At 36.7% G+C, this 18,348-nt stretch overlaps 1 protein-coding gene across 1 annotated transcript in view; it reads right to left on the reverse strand.

Moving 5' to 3' along the window:
* The window catches only part of LOC136866414 (transient-receptor-potential-like protein), a 208,634-nt gene that overhangs the window by 70,190 nt on the left and 120,096 nt on the right, over window positions 1-18,348 (reverse strand). The window contains exons 13-14 of the mRNA XM_067143337.2: window positions 12,314-12,509; window positions 11,891-12,058 (exon numbers count right to left, since the gene is read on the reverse strand). Coding sequence (XP_066999438.2) covers window positions 11,891-12,058; window positions 12,314-12,509 — 364 coding nt within the window. The remainder of the gene's footprint in view (window positions 1-11,890; window positions 12,059-12,313; window positions 12,510-18,348) is intronic.

An 18,348-nucleotide genomic window follows, 5' to 3' on the forward strand; every position in this document is an offset into this window, starting at 1 on the left:
ACAAGTGAACATCTCAACACTTTCTCTTCAGCATCATTCTGTTCACACTTGTTTCAGCTGAGCTGAATTCTAGAAGATCCCTCAAGTGCTGCTGAGCTGAGTTCTAGAAGGTCCCTTAAGTGATGGCATTTTAAGCATTTCAGATGGTCTTCTGTGAGGTGCATACTTCAAATTGGAGGAAGGTTGAGAGCTTGCACAGGACGTGTCATTGTGATGAGTGTTTGACATCCAAAACTTTACTTTTCTTGCACTGAATTTCAGCAACACATGCTTGCTTCATAAAATTTTATCTATAATTCATGTCTTGCTGTAACTCTTATTGATTTTGACTGACGATGGTCTCTAGTAAGACCGAAACTAGTTTCAACAAATATATGTAATTTTTTTAAAGTTACAACAAATAGTACTGAATAGGTGGAAACGTTCTTTGTCTGGCCAGTTAATCTGCTATGGTAATGGAGTAAACCATACAGCCATACAGCATACAACCATACAGCTGAGTGGTGGGTGGTGGTAAATAGTCTGACCCACTATAAGGACCAACAGCTAAGGGCGGAGGAGTCCTTATAGAAGAGAAATGGGCCCTCAGTGGAGGAAATGCCACTGAAACCCCATATCAGCTGTAGTGTCTGTACTCCAGAGGAACGGCTTCAAAAGGCATCTGTTCTCCATGTTAGGAGCGGCCTACGAGTTCCGGCTGGCAGTAGCTCTAAAATGCCTTTGGGAGTGGCGAACCCATCATAATAAAAGCCTATATGATGACAAGTGTACTGAAGCCTCGGAAAATGCTAGGGCATTACCCACAAGCGATGTGCAAATTGCTAGTGTGTTTCCCACAAGTGACGTGCAGTTCTTGTGATGCTGGGAGAAATGTGAGAAATGGGCGACTAGCAACCAAATACATCAAGATAGCGACCATCAGTATAGTGACACTAACAGGGAAAGTGGAAGAAATTGTAGATTTTATGGTTGACAAAGATATAGCATTGTTGGGAATCAGTGAGACCGAATGGAAGGGAAAAGGTGAGAAGAAACTAAAGAAAGGATACACCTTATACTATAGTGGAGGAAGAGAAGCCAAAAATGGTGTAGGTCTCATAATTAGAAAAGACCTAAAGGAATACCTAGAATTGGTGGAAAACATAAATGACAGGTTGATTAAGGTCAGACTGAGACTTGAAACTGGTGTTACAGATATAATTCAAGGGTATGTTCCACACACAGGAAATACAGATACGGATCTAGAGGAATACCTTGAATATCTGGAAAACCATATACAGGACAAACAGGTTGTGATCATAGGAGGCATTTTTCCAAAACCATTGTAGTACAAACTGAGGGTGTATTTTAAAGGCTAGCCGACTCTCCAAAATTTAAAACTTTGAAACATAACTTTCAGTTTAAAACCATAGAAAAACACAGTATCTTGCTAATACTGTATAAGAGAAAACTGAAAAATGGTTTGAACCAATACATCCACATATCTCTTCTTCTTCTTCCTGATATATTTCTGCTTATGCAGGTCGTTCACAGAGCCTCTTCCAATCTTCTCTTTTTTCCCACATTCTATCGTTCATCACTGTCTGCCACTGTAGTCCTCTCTGATTTATGTCATCCTCCACCTGATCTCTCCATCTTATTCGTGGTTTTCCAGTTGGTCTTCTTCCAGGTTCTGTCCATTCCAGAGCTCTTCTTGGAAATCTTTCTTGTCCCATTCTTTTGACGGGGCCGAACCATTTCAGTCTATTTCTCTCCACAGTTTCTTTTAGAGGGTTGATCTGTAGCGTGTTTCATATGATTTCATTTCTTATCTTGTCCCTTCTTGTTTTACCCAAGATCTCTCGCAGAAAGCGCATCTCTGTCACTTGTAATCTACTCAGATCTTTTTTTGTTCAACATTCTGATTCATAGGTCAATGTCGGCAAATAATATTTACATATCATGATTTTTGCTTTGGTAGGTACTTTTCAATTTCTGATTATGTCTGATACACAGTAATAAAATTTTGAACAATTTCCTATACTCTCCAAAATTTCTTCCTTGATGTTTCCTTTTCCAGTTAACTTACTATCTAGGTATTTAAAAGCATCTACTTCTTTAAGAATTTTTCCATTACACCTAACATCCTTCACTTTTTGTTTTCTGTACTTATTTTCATTACCTCACTTTTCTTTAAACTTATTTCCATGCTTGCTTCTTCAGTTGCCCTCTGCCAGGTATTTAGAGACCTCCCGAGTATTGGCGGGTAAACCATAAACCTTACTGACATGAGGAAATGCATGTCAGGCACCGACCAGCTAGTGCATAACAAATATCAACGCAAAGATTCATGATAGGCCTAGCAAGCCAGTGGTAGTGTAGTAACATTGCTTTCAACAATCAAATATATCTCTAATTTAGTAAAATATGTGTTTATCTGTACCTAAATGTGAAACCTAAATTTGGTCAAAACAAAGTTTCGATTTTCTAGAAGTGAGTGAATTATGACATGCAGCTCTAAATAAAGGGCAATAGCATCCAAGTGTTCAACCCAGCATGTCTCGCAGAATTTGAGTAACCTTTACGTTCATTGCTCAATATGTTTCTGTAAAACAGTTTCTCTCTTAGGCATTGCTCTCAAAAATGTAATTATACTGTTCATAGTAGCCAAATAATTCGTTATACTAGGCACACTACATGCACGAGGAAGTGCTAAATTAAATTAATGGTTTGCACAGTGCACATACAGTGCTTGACGGTAAGTACTTCTACCTTATTTTAGCAGCACAACCATTAAGCTGACCACTCAAATTGCTGGCTACATTAAAATCCATACCTCTTAAACTGTAAATTTAGATCAAGATTATGCAGATTTTTTATAAGAAAATGGGCAAACGAACAACCATCAGCATCATGTACGGAAGGGCCTATGACCTTAGATGTTGGACCCCTTTAAACAACAAGCATCATCATCATCATCATCATCATCATCATCATCATCATATACAGGAACAAATTTAAGGAAATCTTCCCGAATGACAAAAGATTGTTTCTGAATGCGTGCATAACAAATACAGGGAGAGAATTGTTCATTACATGAAACATCTGCAGCTTCATCTGCTAGAACACTAAAATATGGAGACATACACTCATTAATTTTATTGACAGTGTTGTTGATAATAATTTATCCACATACTTCAATAATTTCATTTGGTTTCCTTGGACTGACTTAAGTTGGATTAGCATCACAATCTGTTAGATATTATTTTAGCTCACCGTCATCGGCGTCAATTCGAAAACGCAAAAATGTTCTAAAATTTCCATTTTAAGAACCTCGATTTCTTTCCAGGGAAATGCAACCAGATTATCTATGAACTTCTCTGCCAAAATACACTTTTGATAATTAGAGTTTCTTTTTTGGCTTTCTTCTATTTGAGATTTTGTCCCTCAGTCTATTTGATCAATAACAACAACTAGATTTGTTTTAAAAAAAATATTGACCAATAAAACAGTTTTTTTATATTTCTTATTTTCGTGGTTTCTACTCTCTTCTTTGGCATTCTTCCATTTCTTAAATGTATTTTTAATCAGAGAACCAAGCTGAACATGACTGCCTTTTCCTGTTCCAAAATCAGATGAAAATGATGAAAATATTACTAAGTACTTAAAAAAGGCTCCTGGTTTTGCATATGAATAGGCCAACCACCAAAACTCCCATAACCAATTCCAATGAAATTTGTCTGGTCTGACTCTCTCTGTCTGAAGTTCTGAACTCATAACGTCACAAATATTTTACCTGTTTGTATCATCCATTGCTCACAAAGCTGTGCTGCTGATCATTCAACTTCCTCTCACTCAGCACTTTGGCGGTAAAGGCAAGGGCAAAACCCATTCACTTAAATTCAAAAGACAATGCAGAGGTCTTTGTAATCCTTTAAGAAAAGGCCAGGAAAACAACAGATAGGGAATCTGCCATCTGGGCGACTGCTGTAAATGCAGATCAGTAGTGATTGACTGATTGATCAATTGATTGATTATTTTAGCTCACTGTCATCGGCATCAGTTCGAAAATGCAAAAATCCTCTAAAATTTCCATTACAAGAACCTTGATTTCTCTCCAGGGAAATGCGAACAGATTATCTATGAACTTCTCTGCCAAAAAAAGTACACTTTTGATAATTAGAGTTGATTGATCAATTGATTGATTGATTGATTGATTGATCGATCAATTGGTCGGTCTACCCTTTTCATCTTTTGCTAATGACGTATGGGAACTACCTGCGAACTACAATGTCTTAACAACTGCATAATACAACACAGGCTGAAGGTTAAATACCACATCAAGCCCACTGTAATATTTTTGAATGGAAGAATCAGTACATTGTTGGTAAATACATAGTTCAAATTGAAGGAAAAACAGTGAACCACAAAAAAATGTTTATTTACACGGTTGCCAGAATTAATCACAAGTTCTAAACTTAAAAATTTCGGAGCGGATTCATCCGTCCAATCCCTCCCTCTGTGTATGCCCCTGGAAATGGGGTACCACAGTGAAACAAAAGAACTCTAAAAGTCTTTCTTCAAAAGCTTAAAATGTAAAACGTTACAATATATTAGTTTTTGTTATGTTGTTTTATTTTATTTTAACTTCAATATATATAAGCTACTTTAATAGAAACAATTCATGCAATATTAAAATATAACAATACAGTACTTAATACCCATTATATTACAGCCTTTATGTCTCTAATTGCCTACATAATGAGTGAAGCACAGGAACAGCTAAATGTATGGGAGGAAGTTGAGTCATCTTATGGAATGAAGTTCTCAGCCCAAAAGAGTGAAGTGCTGGTAACAACGCAAAGCAAGAACCAAACATACAATGGCATGACATTAACAGGGAAGCAGCTGAAAAGAGCTGAAACTTTGGATATCTGGGAAGTGTAATTGAAGGAAGTGGAGGAAACAGGAATAAAATCAGTGAAAGAGGAAGGTGTGCAAATGGATTCTTTAAGTGTGCGGGAAGATTGATATGGAACAGGGATGTACCACAGAGCTGTAAAGGAATTAATTACAAGACTTATTTTGTGCCAGTTTTGACATATGGATCAGAAATTTGGGTGATGAAGGAGAGGGATAAAAGTAGAATACAAGCAGTGGAAATGAAGTTTCAAAGATGTCGAGTAGGTTTAACGGGAATGGACAGTGTAAGAAATGAGAGAGCTCAGAGTTCAGGAAATGGTAAATGAGGTACCCCTACAGGAAAAGATAGAAAAACCAAGGTTGCAGTGGTATGGAGTTAAGAGAATGGGAGAAGAGATGATACTAAGAAAGGTGTTAGAAATGGAGTTGAAAGGAAGCAGACTTAGAGGAAGACCGAGGCACAGATGGCTGAAAGGTGTAAAGAAAAGCATCGAGTCAAGACAAGGGAACTGGAAGACAGTGACAGAAGAGAAGTGGCAGATGGACAGACATTGATGGAGAGGCTTATGTTCCAAGCAGACCCAGCCTGTGGTTGGAAACTGCTCCAGATGATGGTGATGATGATTATTTACTGCAAAAATAAATGTGAATATTTTTTTTTCCCTGTTTTTAAATTATGCTATATCCACTAAGATATAAGAAGTTTAATAATACTATACACCATTTTTAAAATTTGTTATCTTTATGTAGGTGTGACTGTCTGTATTATCTGAGCTTTTACTTATCAGAAGTGGCCTCAGTCTCCATTACCTCACATAATTTGTATTCTACTGTAATTATAATAAAGACTTCTATTGCTAATCTGACAAACTAATGGTATAAGAAATAAGAAAATCAAAGGTATAAATACCTCTTATTAACTTAGAAAAGACATTGCATGGCATATTATGAATACAGAGAAGCACAATATTTCAGTACTTAAATAAAATGAAAATCCACAGCCTGTTTCCAGTCATTCAAGCCCCTATCTAGCAGTGAGGATAGGAAATGTGCTGGCTGCCGAAGCCTGTCGCATTCAGTACATAAAGCTTTATTGAAAAAAGAAAGAGAAAAAGAAGGTGTATCCTGTGTACACTTAAAATTTGAAGACAGTACCCCTAAGTAAGAAGTTACCAATTACCACTGCCTGTAAGTTAAAGTCTATGTAGTGGTGGTAATTATTATAACTGGGCAACCATCCTCTATTAACACTAATCAGAGGGAGAAATGGAAGGGATCCGACACTGTGAAAAATGAAGATAGCAGCGAAAGAAAGACAAGGGCCATGAAGAGCATAGAAATGAAAGACTCCCTATGCCTTGAATGCTGTAATACCTTCAGAGCCAGAAAAGAACAAGAGTTGACCAATGAAGGCCGGATAGGATAGATGAAAGTGAGGAACCTAGCACAAGTAAGTAGAAGCAATGCCAGAACTCAGCTAAGCACCCTATGGTTTCCAAGCTGCGCTTCAAGTAGGTGTTATTTTACCACCCCCATGTACAGAAGAAAAGTCTATGTAGACAGAGGGACACTAATGGAATCGAAGTACTATGCCTGTTATTATTGTAGTGGCATCAGTGTTTTAGTTGGGGGAGATCTCCCATGTATAGGAAACAGCATGTTATTGCAGTGGGAGATAGTGTTATGTGTGTTGTGTGAGTTGCAGGGATATACAGAACATTACACTCAGTCTATGAGCAAGGTTAATTAACCATTTAAGGTTAAAATCTCCAACCCAGGGCTCTCTGAACTGATGGCGACTATGCTGACCATTCAGCCAAAGAGCCGGACTTTGCTTTTCTCGAGAAACTTTGGACAACTGCCCCAAGAGTTGCTGTGATGCAATTAGTTCATTTCAAAATTTCATGGCTTGCCCTCGAATTGGCTAGTTCACACTAAACTTATGGTGTGGTGTATCAAGAATTCTACTTCAGTGATTTGCATATTTAAGAAATCACAAAGGTGCCATACTGTCAGGTTGCTAGATGTCTGACTCATTGGCTGAATGGCCAGCATATTGGCCTTCGGATCAGAGGGTCCTGGGTTCGATTTGCGGCCGGGTCGGGGATTTTAACCTTCATTGGTTAATTCCAATGGCCTGGGGGGTTGTGTTTGTGCCATCCCCAACATCCCTGCAACTCACATACAACACATAACACTATCCTCCACCACAATAACACGTAGTTACATACACATGGCAGATGCCGCCCACCCTCATCGGAGGGTCTGCATAACAAGGGCTGCACTCGGCTAGAAATAGCCACATGAAATTATATCATAGGTTTCTAGATGAGGAATGAACTTATCACTGTTGCCAACAACCTGTGGCTAAATCTGACTCTTCTAAAGAATTATTTAGTCACAGAATTTCTTTAGCTTTTAACTGAAAATATATGTCTATTGCTTAGCTGTATTCAAAAGTTCATATAGCCACTAAAATAAGAGATTTCATTATTTTTAATAAAGATGTTCAGCCATTTTAAATTTTACAGCAATGATTTCTTTAGTCTAAAACTATTAGATAGTTGACATGAGTAAAGCAAGTGTAATAAGTTTCACTAAAGACTTGCAGTACCAATCCATCTTGAGCCCCTTTTGACACACTGGTAGGTGATTTTAACAGTACCCACTAATTTTTTTCTCCCCCTACAGCACTGAGTGGCATTTGTGACTGGAGCGGTCCTCATAAACCATGGCTGCTAGCCTCAGAAGACCAAACTTACTTTATTTAAAATTGCAAAATTTGATATTTCACACTTGCTAAATATTTGAGAAATTTTTCCATGGGAAGAGAAAAATATGTCTTGTGAAACAATATTAAAAGTATTCAGATAATTTCCATCATTTTCTCATATTAAGTTGATGAATCCTCTGAATTGCTGGGATATCCATAAAGCAGAGCTTTGGGTCCAGCAACCAATGTTGTTGCTCTCTTAGCACCACCAGGGGTCACGTGTAGGGTAATATGAGGTTAAACCTACGGACGTGTAGCAACGGCTTTAGCAGCAATGCAGATATTGATGAGCTCAAATGTACAAATATTGTTTGTTTTATTACGTACTTGTTCTGTGTGTATAGATGAAACTTTTTTATAAATCCTGTAATTGTACATATTTGTAAATAACCAAATTGTAACAATGTATCTTCATGCCATACGAAATATATATATTGAGCCCAATTGGCTCATAGCATTGTCTTTAAAGTATTACGAATTACAGAATAGTATAAGGGAATGAACTACAGTTTCATTATAGGCCGGATGTGTGGCGCCATTTCGCTTGTCCAAGCTTGGACATAAGCTCCACGTGTCAGGGTCATCTGATGACGAAATAGGAAGTACTGGAATATTCCGTGAGGTGTGTGATCAAGGTCTCCAGTTTTAAGTTGGCAGCACTTTCAAGCAGCGAATAGCAGCGTAGCAAGTTTGAAATGATGGGGGAAAATGAAAGATGGATGCCGTACGAATGACCTCCAAAATTAATTAAATCCACTAAGGGATAAGGTGAAACCAATGTTAAACTCTTCTGAGAACAAGAATTAAAGACGGCATATTACTAATAATTTATTGTAATAAATGAATGCAGGCATACGTGACGGGATATTACATCACTGTTGATGGGGTTCCCCGAGCTCCATACCCGGGAGCTGGTGTGCAAGAAGAAGACGCGTGCTGCTCAAGACCCTCAGTCTGCTACAGAAATTTGAATGGCTCGGACGTATAGCGTATGGTGGTCAACGCGGACTCATAATCTTGAGCATTTCCTAGTCCACTAACTAATTGTCGATAGGATACGACGGGTCCGATAGACTATGTATTTCAATTGAATAACAACCGAAAATCTGGTAAAATTCGGGAAGGCGATTTTACAATATTGACTGTGACGAGGTAGAAAGACTGGAGCGAGATCGATGCAAGGACGCTTTGCAGTGCCACGTGTTAAATTCGCGAAAGAGCAGAGACAAAGTATTCATTACTAGTGTAAATAAGTGTTTTATGTGCTATAATAAGTTACTTATATATGTGTGTGTGTGTATTTTAGTGTATTAAGACGTGAAGCCATGTGAATTCATTAAAGCCGCAAGAATGAAGAACATGGTCATGGAGGAAGGCACTGGTTCACGTGTTGAGGCCGCCTGTATGATGGCTTAAGTACATCATGGGGCCGACCTGAAACCATGAGGCCGTGGAGCTGAGTATGGAGCGTCGCTGAATCGATAAGTACCCTGATTCATTATATCTGGCATGTGCATGATTAGCTGTTAACTTGTAAATAAATTAATGCATGACAATTCATTTTTATTGTTTTATTTGACTGTAGCAAGGATAATCAGAGTTTAGGGCATAAATTTCATACTGATGCCTAGGGGGGAGTGAATATTGTAAATAAGAGGCGTGTGTTGAATATGGTCTTCATAAATGATGAAATAATAAGTGTGTGTAAATAATAATCTTCTATAGTGATACGTGTGTGAAATATGGTTTTCCTTAGTGCGCGATCTTCTGATAAATACCAGCGTGTGTATGTGTAAATATTTAAGTGATTTAGGAGGCATTCAGTGTAAGGTATAGTAAAAGGGAATAAGTAGATTAGCTTAACATGTTGCATGATTGCAAGGTCGTCGAGAGGAATTTCATTGACTGAGAGATTCCAACCTTGGTTATTCCGGCACATTACAGTGAAATTTGAGAGTGTATGTCATCAGTAAATAATGTGTATTGTTAACCAGTGAATGAAAAATGTGCTGTAGGGAATAGGTTTCATCGTATAATTTATCCGAGAGGTAGTTAGTCCAGTGTCGAAGTAGGGCCTTTAAGACACAAAATGCCGGCAACTGGGGTCGAACTAATGAGATTGTGTAGCGCAATATATGAATAAATACCGGCGTAGTGATATACGTGTTCTTAATAATGTATGCGAGGAATGCAGAATTAAACACGTGAGATATGGAACAAATAAGATGCATTGAGAGTGTTATATTATAATGATTACCATTCGCCCAGAAAGCAAGGATACGAAAGATGATTTGGAGGAAACATATGAGTTCATTAGAGCGGAGAGAGAGAATTATTAATTGGGTGCGGACGTGTTGAAATGCCGTGTTAATGAAATGAGCAAGGCGCTTGAGATAAAGTAGTAGCCCTTGCCGGCGTGCTGTGCATTAGAGGAATCCAAACAGTGTTGATAGGGTCTTACATGTAAAAATATGAAAGTCATTCATAAGATAATTCTGTTTTTGAGGAATTTAGGACAGCACATTAAAATTAAAAAATAATAGATATACTTCGTGACAGTTCATTGTGGCGAGTATAATGATAGGTCACTGTAATGATGCCATGCTGAGGGTCGGAGTTTGATACCCGGCCAAGGTCAACGAATGATGGTTTTCCCTGTGATTATTTGGTTGACTAATGTGTTTGTCTCAATGTTATATGTTCTACAGTGTGTTGAGCAATGCAAATTCTGGTTTGCAGTTGTATTATTTCTTGTTAATGTGTGAATTCAGTTCACGTATGGTTGATTGTACTTATGAACATGAAGTTCTGTCCCATTGTCTTTAGAATCAGTGTAGGTTAAGTTGTGTATTACCATAATAGTGTAGGTTTCTTGCTACAGAGTAGGCATATGTTATACGTCTTATGAAAACAGCTGATTATGTATGTGCGGGATATTTATAATTTTAAATGAATCAGTGGAGTAAATTATTTATGTCAGGGTTACTTTCGATTCGCGCGCGTTCCATATTATCAGCATTTATATGAGTGGAGGATGTTATTGAGAAAGAATAAGTCAGAGAATTTCGGACTTAAATAATAATAGGAATTATTCTTATTAATTATTGAGACAAATAATTTAATAATTTAACAAAATTTGGATTTAAGGATTATAATGTTTTACAAATGTAATTGAATAATTTAATGATTTCAGAAGTAATGATTATAATAAGAGGATAACCTCAAATTTAGTGGATAATAATAATTTAATGAATTTAATTAATTGAAATGAGGAACTCACGAATTACACGGTGAATGTTGGATTTAATGACTTCATATAGCTTCATAAATTTCAGAATAGAAGAGTGTAATAAAGTAAATAATTTAATAATTTAATAATTACAATTACAAGGTTTATAACATAGTGATGGAATAATTTGAAAGTATGGAGAGTAAATACGGATTTATTGATTCAAAGAACAAATGAATGAAGTTTTGGTTTTATATTAACGTTTCAAAGGTCACTCTGACGAGCTAATGAAGGTTATGATAGTAAATTACAATAACATTTTTTTATTATTATTAATGATTTTGAAATATGGTGCTAACCAGATATGATTAAATTTGAAATGAATTAGAATTGGAGGGATTGGAGTAGAGTAACGGTGATAAATAAAACGAGATGTAATAGGAATAAAATAAAATAATGTGTTTGGAAGAAAACTTGAATTTATGAGTCATGTTGCTGAGACCTCATAGTCGGAGTTAACAAAATTTACAAACATTATTTTGGTAATTTATATTGTTGAATTCATAACAAATGATGGCGTGATGAGTGTCTCATAATAAATGGTAATAAAATTTGAACAGAATTTAGATGAATCGAGTGATGTAAAGTATGATGTACAAATATTTGGTCCGAAATATTGTTGATTTGTACAGGGATATTGCTTTGCCAAAGTTTAGATTTTCCTTTCAATAAATCTGTGTTCGTAAAAGGTTCTCATTCAGATCTTTTTATTTTAATTATTTTCTTCTCTTTTATCCTTCCTGCTTAATAATTTTAAGGTTAGTTTATAATATCCGAAGATGTCTCTGTGGGTAGTACCCAGTCAGCGACCCTGTGATGTCTCAAGCCGGTGCCACATTTCAAAGGCTGGAAGGATGAAGGGTTGAATATATATATATATATATTTGTCATGAAGTTGTTGTAAAACATATCCTTTATTAACATACCTTTGAAGACATTCTCCTCAGTTTGTCTCTCTTACGCAGACCAAAAAGCTTGAAAAGGTGTTTTGGAGTTGGAAAAATGTTAAATGGTGGTGGTAAAGTTGCACTTTCTTCAAAGTAACTCATCCAGAGGCGGGTGCGAGCAAACTTCCATTCTACATCAGAATGTTCCTGAAAGAGTCATGTTAGAACAAATATTTCTTGAAGGCTGTGCTATGACATTTACACAGTATGAAGGAAAACAGATATATTTGCATGATAGGTATTTATTTTCCAGGCTATAAAGGGACTAAAATCTAACAAAATGGTAACTTATTGAGGCAAGGATGTAATGAACACACACATAAGTCTATTTGACTGTGTACTGTGTCTTTGCTTTACAAGTTCAAATGTAATATACATTATCTTCCTAAGTATAATACTTACATCAATCATTGCATAGGAATTAGACATCATAGCAATGAGTAGATTCAGGAGTACAATCACATTGATCACGGAGTATGAGCCAAACATGAGAAGTCCCCAGAACCGAGTGTAAGTTTTGATTCCAGATAGTTCAAAACTGTCAATCCCAACACCTCCAAAACTAGCCCAGAAGAGGGACTGTGATGATTCAAACAGGCTGAAAAGCAAGATCTGATTGTGATTTCAATAAGAAATACATTATCTTGAGTTGTTAAAATTAGTACCTTGCAGAAACTGAAAATTAACTTTAATAAATTGTTGATAAAGGTGACATAAGTATTAGGTAAGGAGAGATTGGCTTCATTGTAGAAACTATAACAATGAATGTTGTTCACAGATATGTTGGCCTAAGACATTATTAAAACTAAGAACAGAATAATTAATGATGGCAGTGAAAGTGAGATTTTATATAGTAGTTACTAGCTTTTGCTCGTTTGGGGCTCCGGCCCCAAACCTCCGGTTGCTCTGCATTAGAAGTGGTCATTTCAAAAAATACTGTGACAAAACGGTATGTCACATTGACAAATAGACTGCTAGTTAAGAAACTTAAATTAGTCTGAAATTTGAGTACAGTTTCCACATTTTCCTATTGTTTTTCCATACTTACATAGCAGTTAGAATAATGCAATTTGGCTTGAGAATGGCTTATGGGTGTGTCAATGAACCTGCTAAATTTTATAATTCTATCAGTCTTATAAGTGTGCCAAACGGTACAATTAATTAAGGAAAATGTTCAAAATTGTCATAAAATCAGAGAATGCAGCTCAGTCCAAGGCATAAGGGATGTGATGAAAAGTAATAGGGACAAATTTTGTAGGCATCTTCACATTTAGTGCCAAATGTGTTGACTGTTTTGCAAAACGACTTCCTGTTAGCCACAAATACCTTGAAATGATAGTCTTCTCCATTAGGAAAATAGCCCCCAAGTTTTGAAAAGTTAAACATTGGAACTTTTTGGAATTTCTCTACGTGTTGCGGGCAAAGAGCTATGATTTTGCCAATTTTCAATTTTCTAGCACACATGGAAGTTTACGTCAGACATTTTGTTTTGGGGGGAGGGGGGTAAATATATGTAATTTGAAATTTTTGGAATTTTCCTTATGTCAAGATTGTTGGTTACAAGAATAATGTCCAGATAGAGGAGGAGACTAATCCTAAAGAAGTATTAAAATTTACATATGATAACAATGACATTAACAATAAGATACAAAAGTTGAAAACTAGAAAAGCAGCTGGAATTAGTAGTAAGATTTCTGGGGATATACGAAAGACAATGGGTTGGGATATAGTACCATATCTGAAGTACTTACTTGATTATTGTTTGGTTGAAAGAGCTATAACAAATGAATGGAGAGTTGCTATATTAGCCCCTGTGTATAAAGGAAAGGGTGATAGACATAAAGCCGAAAATGACAGGCCAGTAAGTTTGACATGCATTGCATGTAAGCTTTGGGAAGGCATTCTTTCTGATTATATTAGATAGGTTTGCAAAATTAATAACTGGTTCGATAGAAGGCAGTTCGGTTTCAGGAAAGGTTATTCCACTGAAGCTCAACTTGTAGGATTCCAGCAAGATATAGCAGATATATTGGATTCAGGAGGTCAAATGGACTTTATCGCGATTGACCTGTCTAACGCATTTGATAGCATGGATCATGGGAGACTACTGGCAAAAATGAGTGCAATTGGACGAATTAGAGTAGGTGAAGCTTTATCTGACCCTGTAATAATTAAGAGGGGAATTCCTCAAGGCAGTATTATTGGACCTTTATATTTTCTTTTATATATAAATGATATGAGTAAAGGAATGGAATCAGAGGTAAGGCTTTTTTTGGATGATGTTTTTCTGTATAGAGTGATAAATAAGTTACAAGATTGTGAGCAACTGCAACATGACCTCGATAATGTTGTGAAATGGACGGTAGGCAATTGTATGATGATAAACAAGGTTAAAAGTCAGGTTGTGAGTTTCACAAATAGGAAAAGTCCTCTCAGTTTTAATTACTGCGTTGAGGGTGTGAAAGTTCCTTTTGGGGATCATTGTAAGTATCTGGGTGTTAATATAAGGAAAGATCTTCATTGGGGTAATCATATAAATATGATTGTAAATAAAGGGTACAGATCTCTGCACATGGTTATAAGGGTGTTTAGGGGTTGTAGTAAGGTTGTAAAGGAGAGGGCATATAAGTCTCTGGTAAGACCCCAACTGGAGAATGGTTCCAGTTCATTGGACCCTCACCAGGATTACTTGATTCAAGAACTTGAAAAAAATCCAAAGAAAAGCAGCTCGATTTGTTCTGGGTGATTTCTGACAAAAGAGTAGGGTTACAAAAATATTGCAAAGTTTGGGTTGGGAAGAACTGAGAGAAAGAAGACGAGCTGCTCGACTAAGTGGTATGTTACATGTGATGAATATCATTTTTGATCTGTATTGATGATATTAATTTATTAATTTGACCACGTAATCAATACAATAAGTCTTGTCTTTGTTGAATTACATTGACATGTTAATTAAAATGGTACATGTTTTGCCTTGCATATAGGTGTCATCAGCCATTGTTTTAACCTTGAAATAAAATCAGGCACCTGATTTACATAAAACTAATTTATAAAAAGCCTTGAAGAGACTTGAACAAAGTTAAACATATGGTGAAAGACTAGTAAAATGTTGGTTTTAAAGATATTACAATGAGTGAGGAGTTTACAATTGGTGAAAGTATTTGCAGTATTGACATTGGAAGGCTACTATTGTAACTAAAGTGAATAAAGCAACAGTTTGTTATAAACAAGTGGTAAAATTGCTCTAAAATGCTTTAGAAATGAAGGTTAGGCTGAAATTTGTGTAGTGTTTCCACATATTCCTTTCATTCTCCCATACGTACATGGGAGCTAGAATAATGAAATTTGGTTTACATAAGGCTAATGGATGTGGCAAAGGCCTGATGAATTCTGTGATTCTACCTGTCTTATAAGTGTTTCAAACAGTAAGATAACATATAGAAAAGAAACAAAATTGACCCAAAATCAAGAAATGTAGCTCAGTCTAAGGTAGAAGGAGCCGAGATACTACAAAACGTCATAGGACCAAAGTTGTAGATCTCTTAATTCTAGGCATGAAACTGGTATCCACTTTTTGATACAAATTACCGTTTAGCCACAAATTCCCTAAAAACTAAGGTCTGCACTGATGTTGAAATTGCCTCATTATTTTAATTTTTCGGGGTGTAAAATGTTAAACAATGTAACTTTTTGGAATTTCTCCATTGATTACAGGCCAAGAACTGTAATTTTGCCAAATTTCAATTTTCTAGCGCACTTGGAATATTGCGTCCACCATTTTGTTTGTGGTGGCGGGGGACTCAAAATTAAAATTTTGTACTTTTTGGAATTTTTCCATAGAATACAAGCTAATAGCTATATGTTTGCCAAATTTCATGTTTCTAGCTCATTTGGAAGTGGGTAAAATTTTTTTTTCTATTTGCTTTACGTCGCACTGACACAGATAGGTCTTATGGCGATGATGGGATAGGAAAGGCCTAGGAATGGGAAGGAAGCGGCCGTGGCCTTAATTAAGGTACAGCCCCAGAATTTGCCTGGTGTGAAAATGGGAAACCAAGGAAAACCATCTTCAGGACTGCCGACAGTGGGGTTCGAACCCACTGTCTCCCGATTACTGGATACTGGCTGCACTTAAGCGACTGCAGCTATCGAGCTCGGTGGGTAAACATTAATGTCAATGAGTGAGTGAGTGAGTGAGTGAGTTAGCCTTCTGGCTTTTTATAATAGAGATGCGCGATTCCAGTATTGTATTTATCAGAGGAATTAAAGAGTCCCTCCAAGTCTTCCTCTTCATCTTCCTGGCATTTTTTCCAATTTGTTGGGATCAGCAATTAAGGTGGATTTGGCCCAGTTTTACAGACAGATGTCCTTCCTGATGCCAACCCTACGTAGACAGATATATTCACTATTGCATGTTTCTGTGGTGGTTGGAAGAGTGGTGTGTTGTGTGTAGATGAAGAGAAGTATATTAAGACAAGCATAAGTATCCAGTCCCCAAGCCAGAGGAATGAACTATATGCAGTTCAAATCGTCAGTCCAGTTGGGAATTGAACCCAGAGCCCTCTGAACCAAAGGCCAGTATGCTGACCATTGTCGATGAGCTGGACAGTCTTTCTCTCCAAGTATGTGCAAAAGTGGTGAATTACACAAATGCAACAAAAATTATTTTGTTGTCTGGCAGTACTGTTGTTACCACTTTTGTTGTAGCTCTCTACAGTTACTTCATCTGCATCTCAACTCTTTGTACTGTACCAGGAAAGCCTATGTCCTGGCCCATATCAATCGAAAGAAACGTTATTCCAGCATAAAATATCCGTCCGACGTACGAACATTTAAATAAAGGAATGTTCCAGCATGTGCCAGACTTCACGAGTGCACTAGGCGAAGTCAAGTGACTTCACCTGTCGCTCGAAGCTCACCTCCCCTAGAGATATTTCTCGAAAAGAATTTTCTTTTCGCAAGCTTTTCAATGCCTTAACCAATTTCAACGGGACAAGCGCTGAATTGTAGCGGACGTCATAAAAGTTAATCCCTGTGAATTTCGAATTAATCCATCCCATGGTTGTTGAGTTATAATAATTTAAAATCTAAGAAAATTATACACTCACGGTCACATGGCCAAGAGAAACCACCCCTCCCAGCACAGGTATATATATGTCAAGGCTAACAAGCAGAACAGCGCAGTACAAGGACGAGTACACAGATGTGTGTGAGTGAGACAGAGGAGGGACCGACCCTCGTACAGTATGTCCGCGCAGTCACGGTGAAAGTACTTGTCGTCGCGTTTCCGGAACACGAAGTTATATCGCTGACAAAATTACAAAAGACGTCGCACTGTATTTAGTACATCGCGTCGCGACTACAGTCTAATTCTAAAGACATTTGAGAATATAATACGAGTGAACTTATTGAAGTGCAAATACCAAATATTTAACGTTCACAGAATATATCATTACGTGTAGACTTAGTTTACTTCACATGATATTGAACTTCTATAGAAACTAATGTGTAGAATTACCAGAACTCATTTCTTTTCGAATATTGAACTGTATTTCTTTATTCACACCATATTAGTATACGACTTACAGTAGTAATCTGGGTGAATACTAAGAACTTTTTCTGAGGTAATATGTCGTTATAATAACAAGATAATCAGAAAATAATCCTTAGTGACTTAATGACCGTGTTCAAAGACTGTGAGTATAGACTATGATTTGCCTTTTTCAAGTGTGAACTGTGTAATTATGGACGTTTCAGTAACGACTTTAAATAGTATTTCATACAGGAAGGACTGTGATTATTCATTTAACGTCTTAAAGTTCAATTACGCCATAAACTGTGTTCAACAGTAAATGACACTGTCAGTGATAACTACTCGCACTAAGTGAATTTTTTGTGTGCGAAAAATCACCTTAACGAGCTGCAATTCTACACGATCCAGTTCCAGCTATCATCACCTCATCGGGGGACGTCAACATGGTGTGTTAAGGGAACACCGCCGATCCTGATTCTCCACGGAACATTCCAGACGTCCATCCTTCAACATTTGTAGCAACATTTCTTTCATTAAGTGAGTAGTAACAAACTGACTAAAATTTTCTCATTAATTTTGAACAGTGGAAACTTCAGTGCTGCGTGTGAACAAATATTTCAGAATTCTCATAGTTTCTCAGAAGTGATAAATTTAATTTTCAAATTTAATTTTCAGATCTCATAGAAAGACTTTAGGCTTTTCAAGTGTGCTATACATCAAGGTTTACAAACTGGAAAAACTGAAAACTTTTAACAGAAATTTAATTTCTCATGTCAATTTGCAATTACAAGTGTGTGCTCATATTTAGAAAGACTTTAGGTGGAAATCTAATACCTCGTCTTTTCACATATGAAAGACTTTGGAATCAGTGGTATTCATTTAATTTTCATAAACAGAGTTCAGG

The sequence above is a fragment of the Anabrus simplex genome, chromosome 3 (genome assembly GCF_040414725.1).
Source record: "Anabrus simplex isolate iqAnaSimp1 chromosome 3, ASM4041472v1, whole genome shotgun sequence".
Lineage (NCBI taxonomy): Eukaryota > Metazoa > Arthropoda > Insecta > Orthoptera > Tettigoniidae > Anabrus > Anabrus simplex.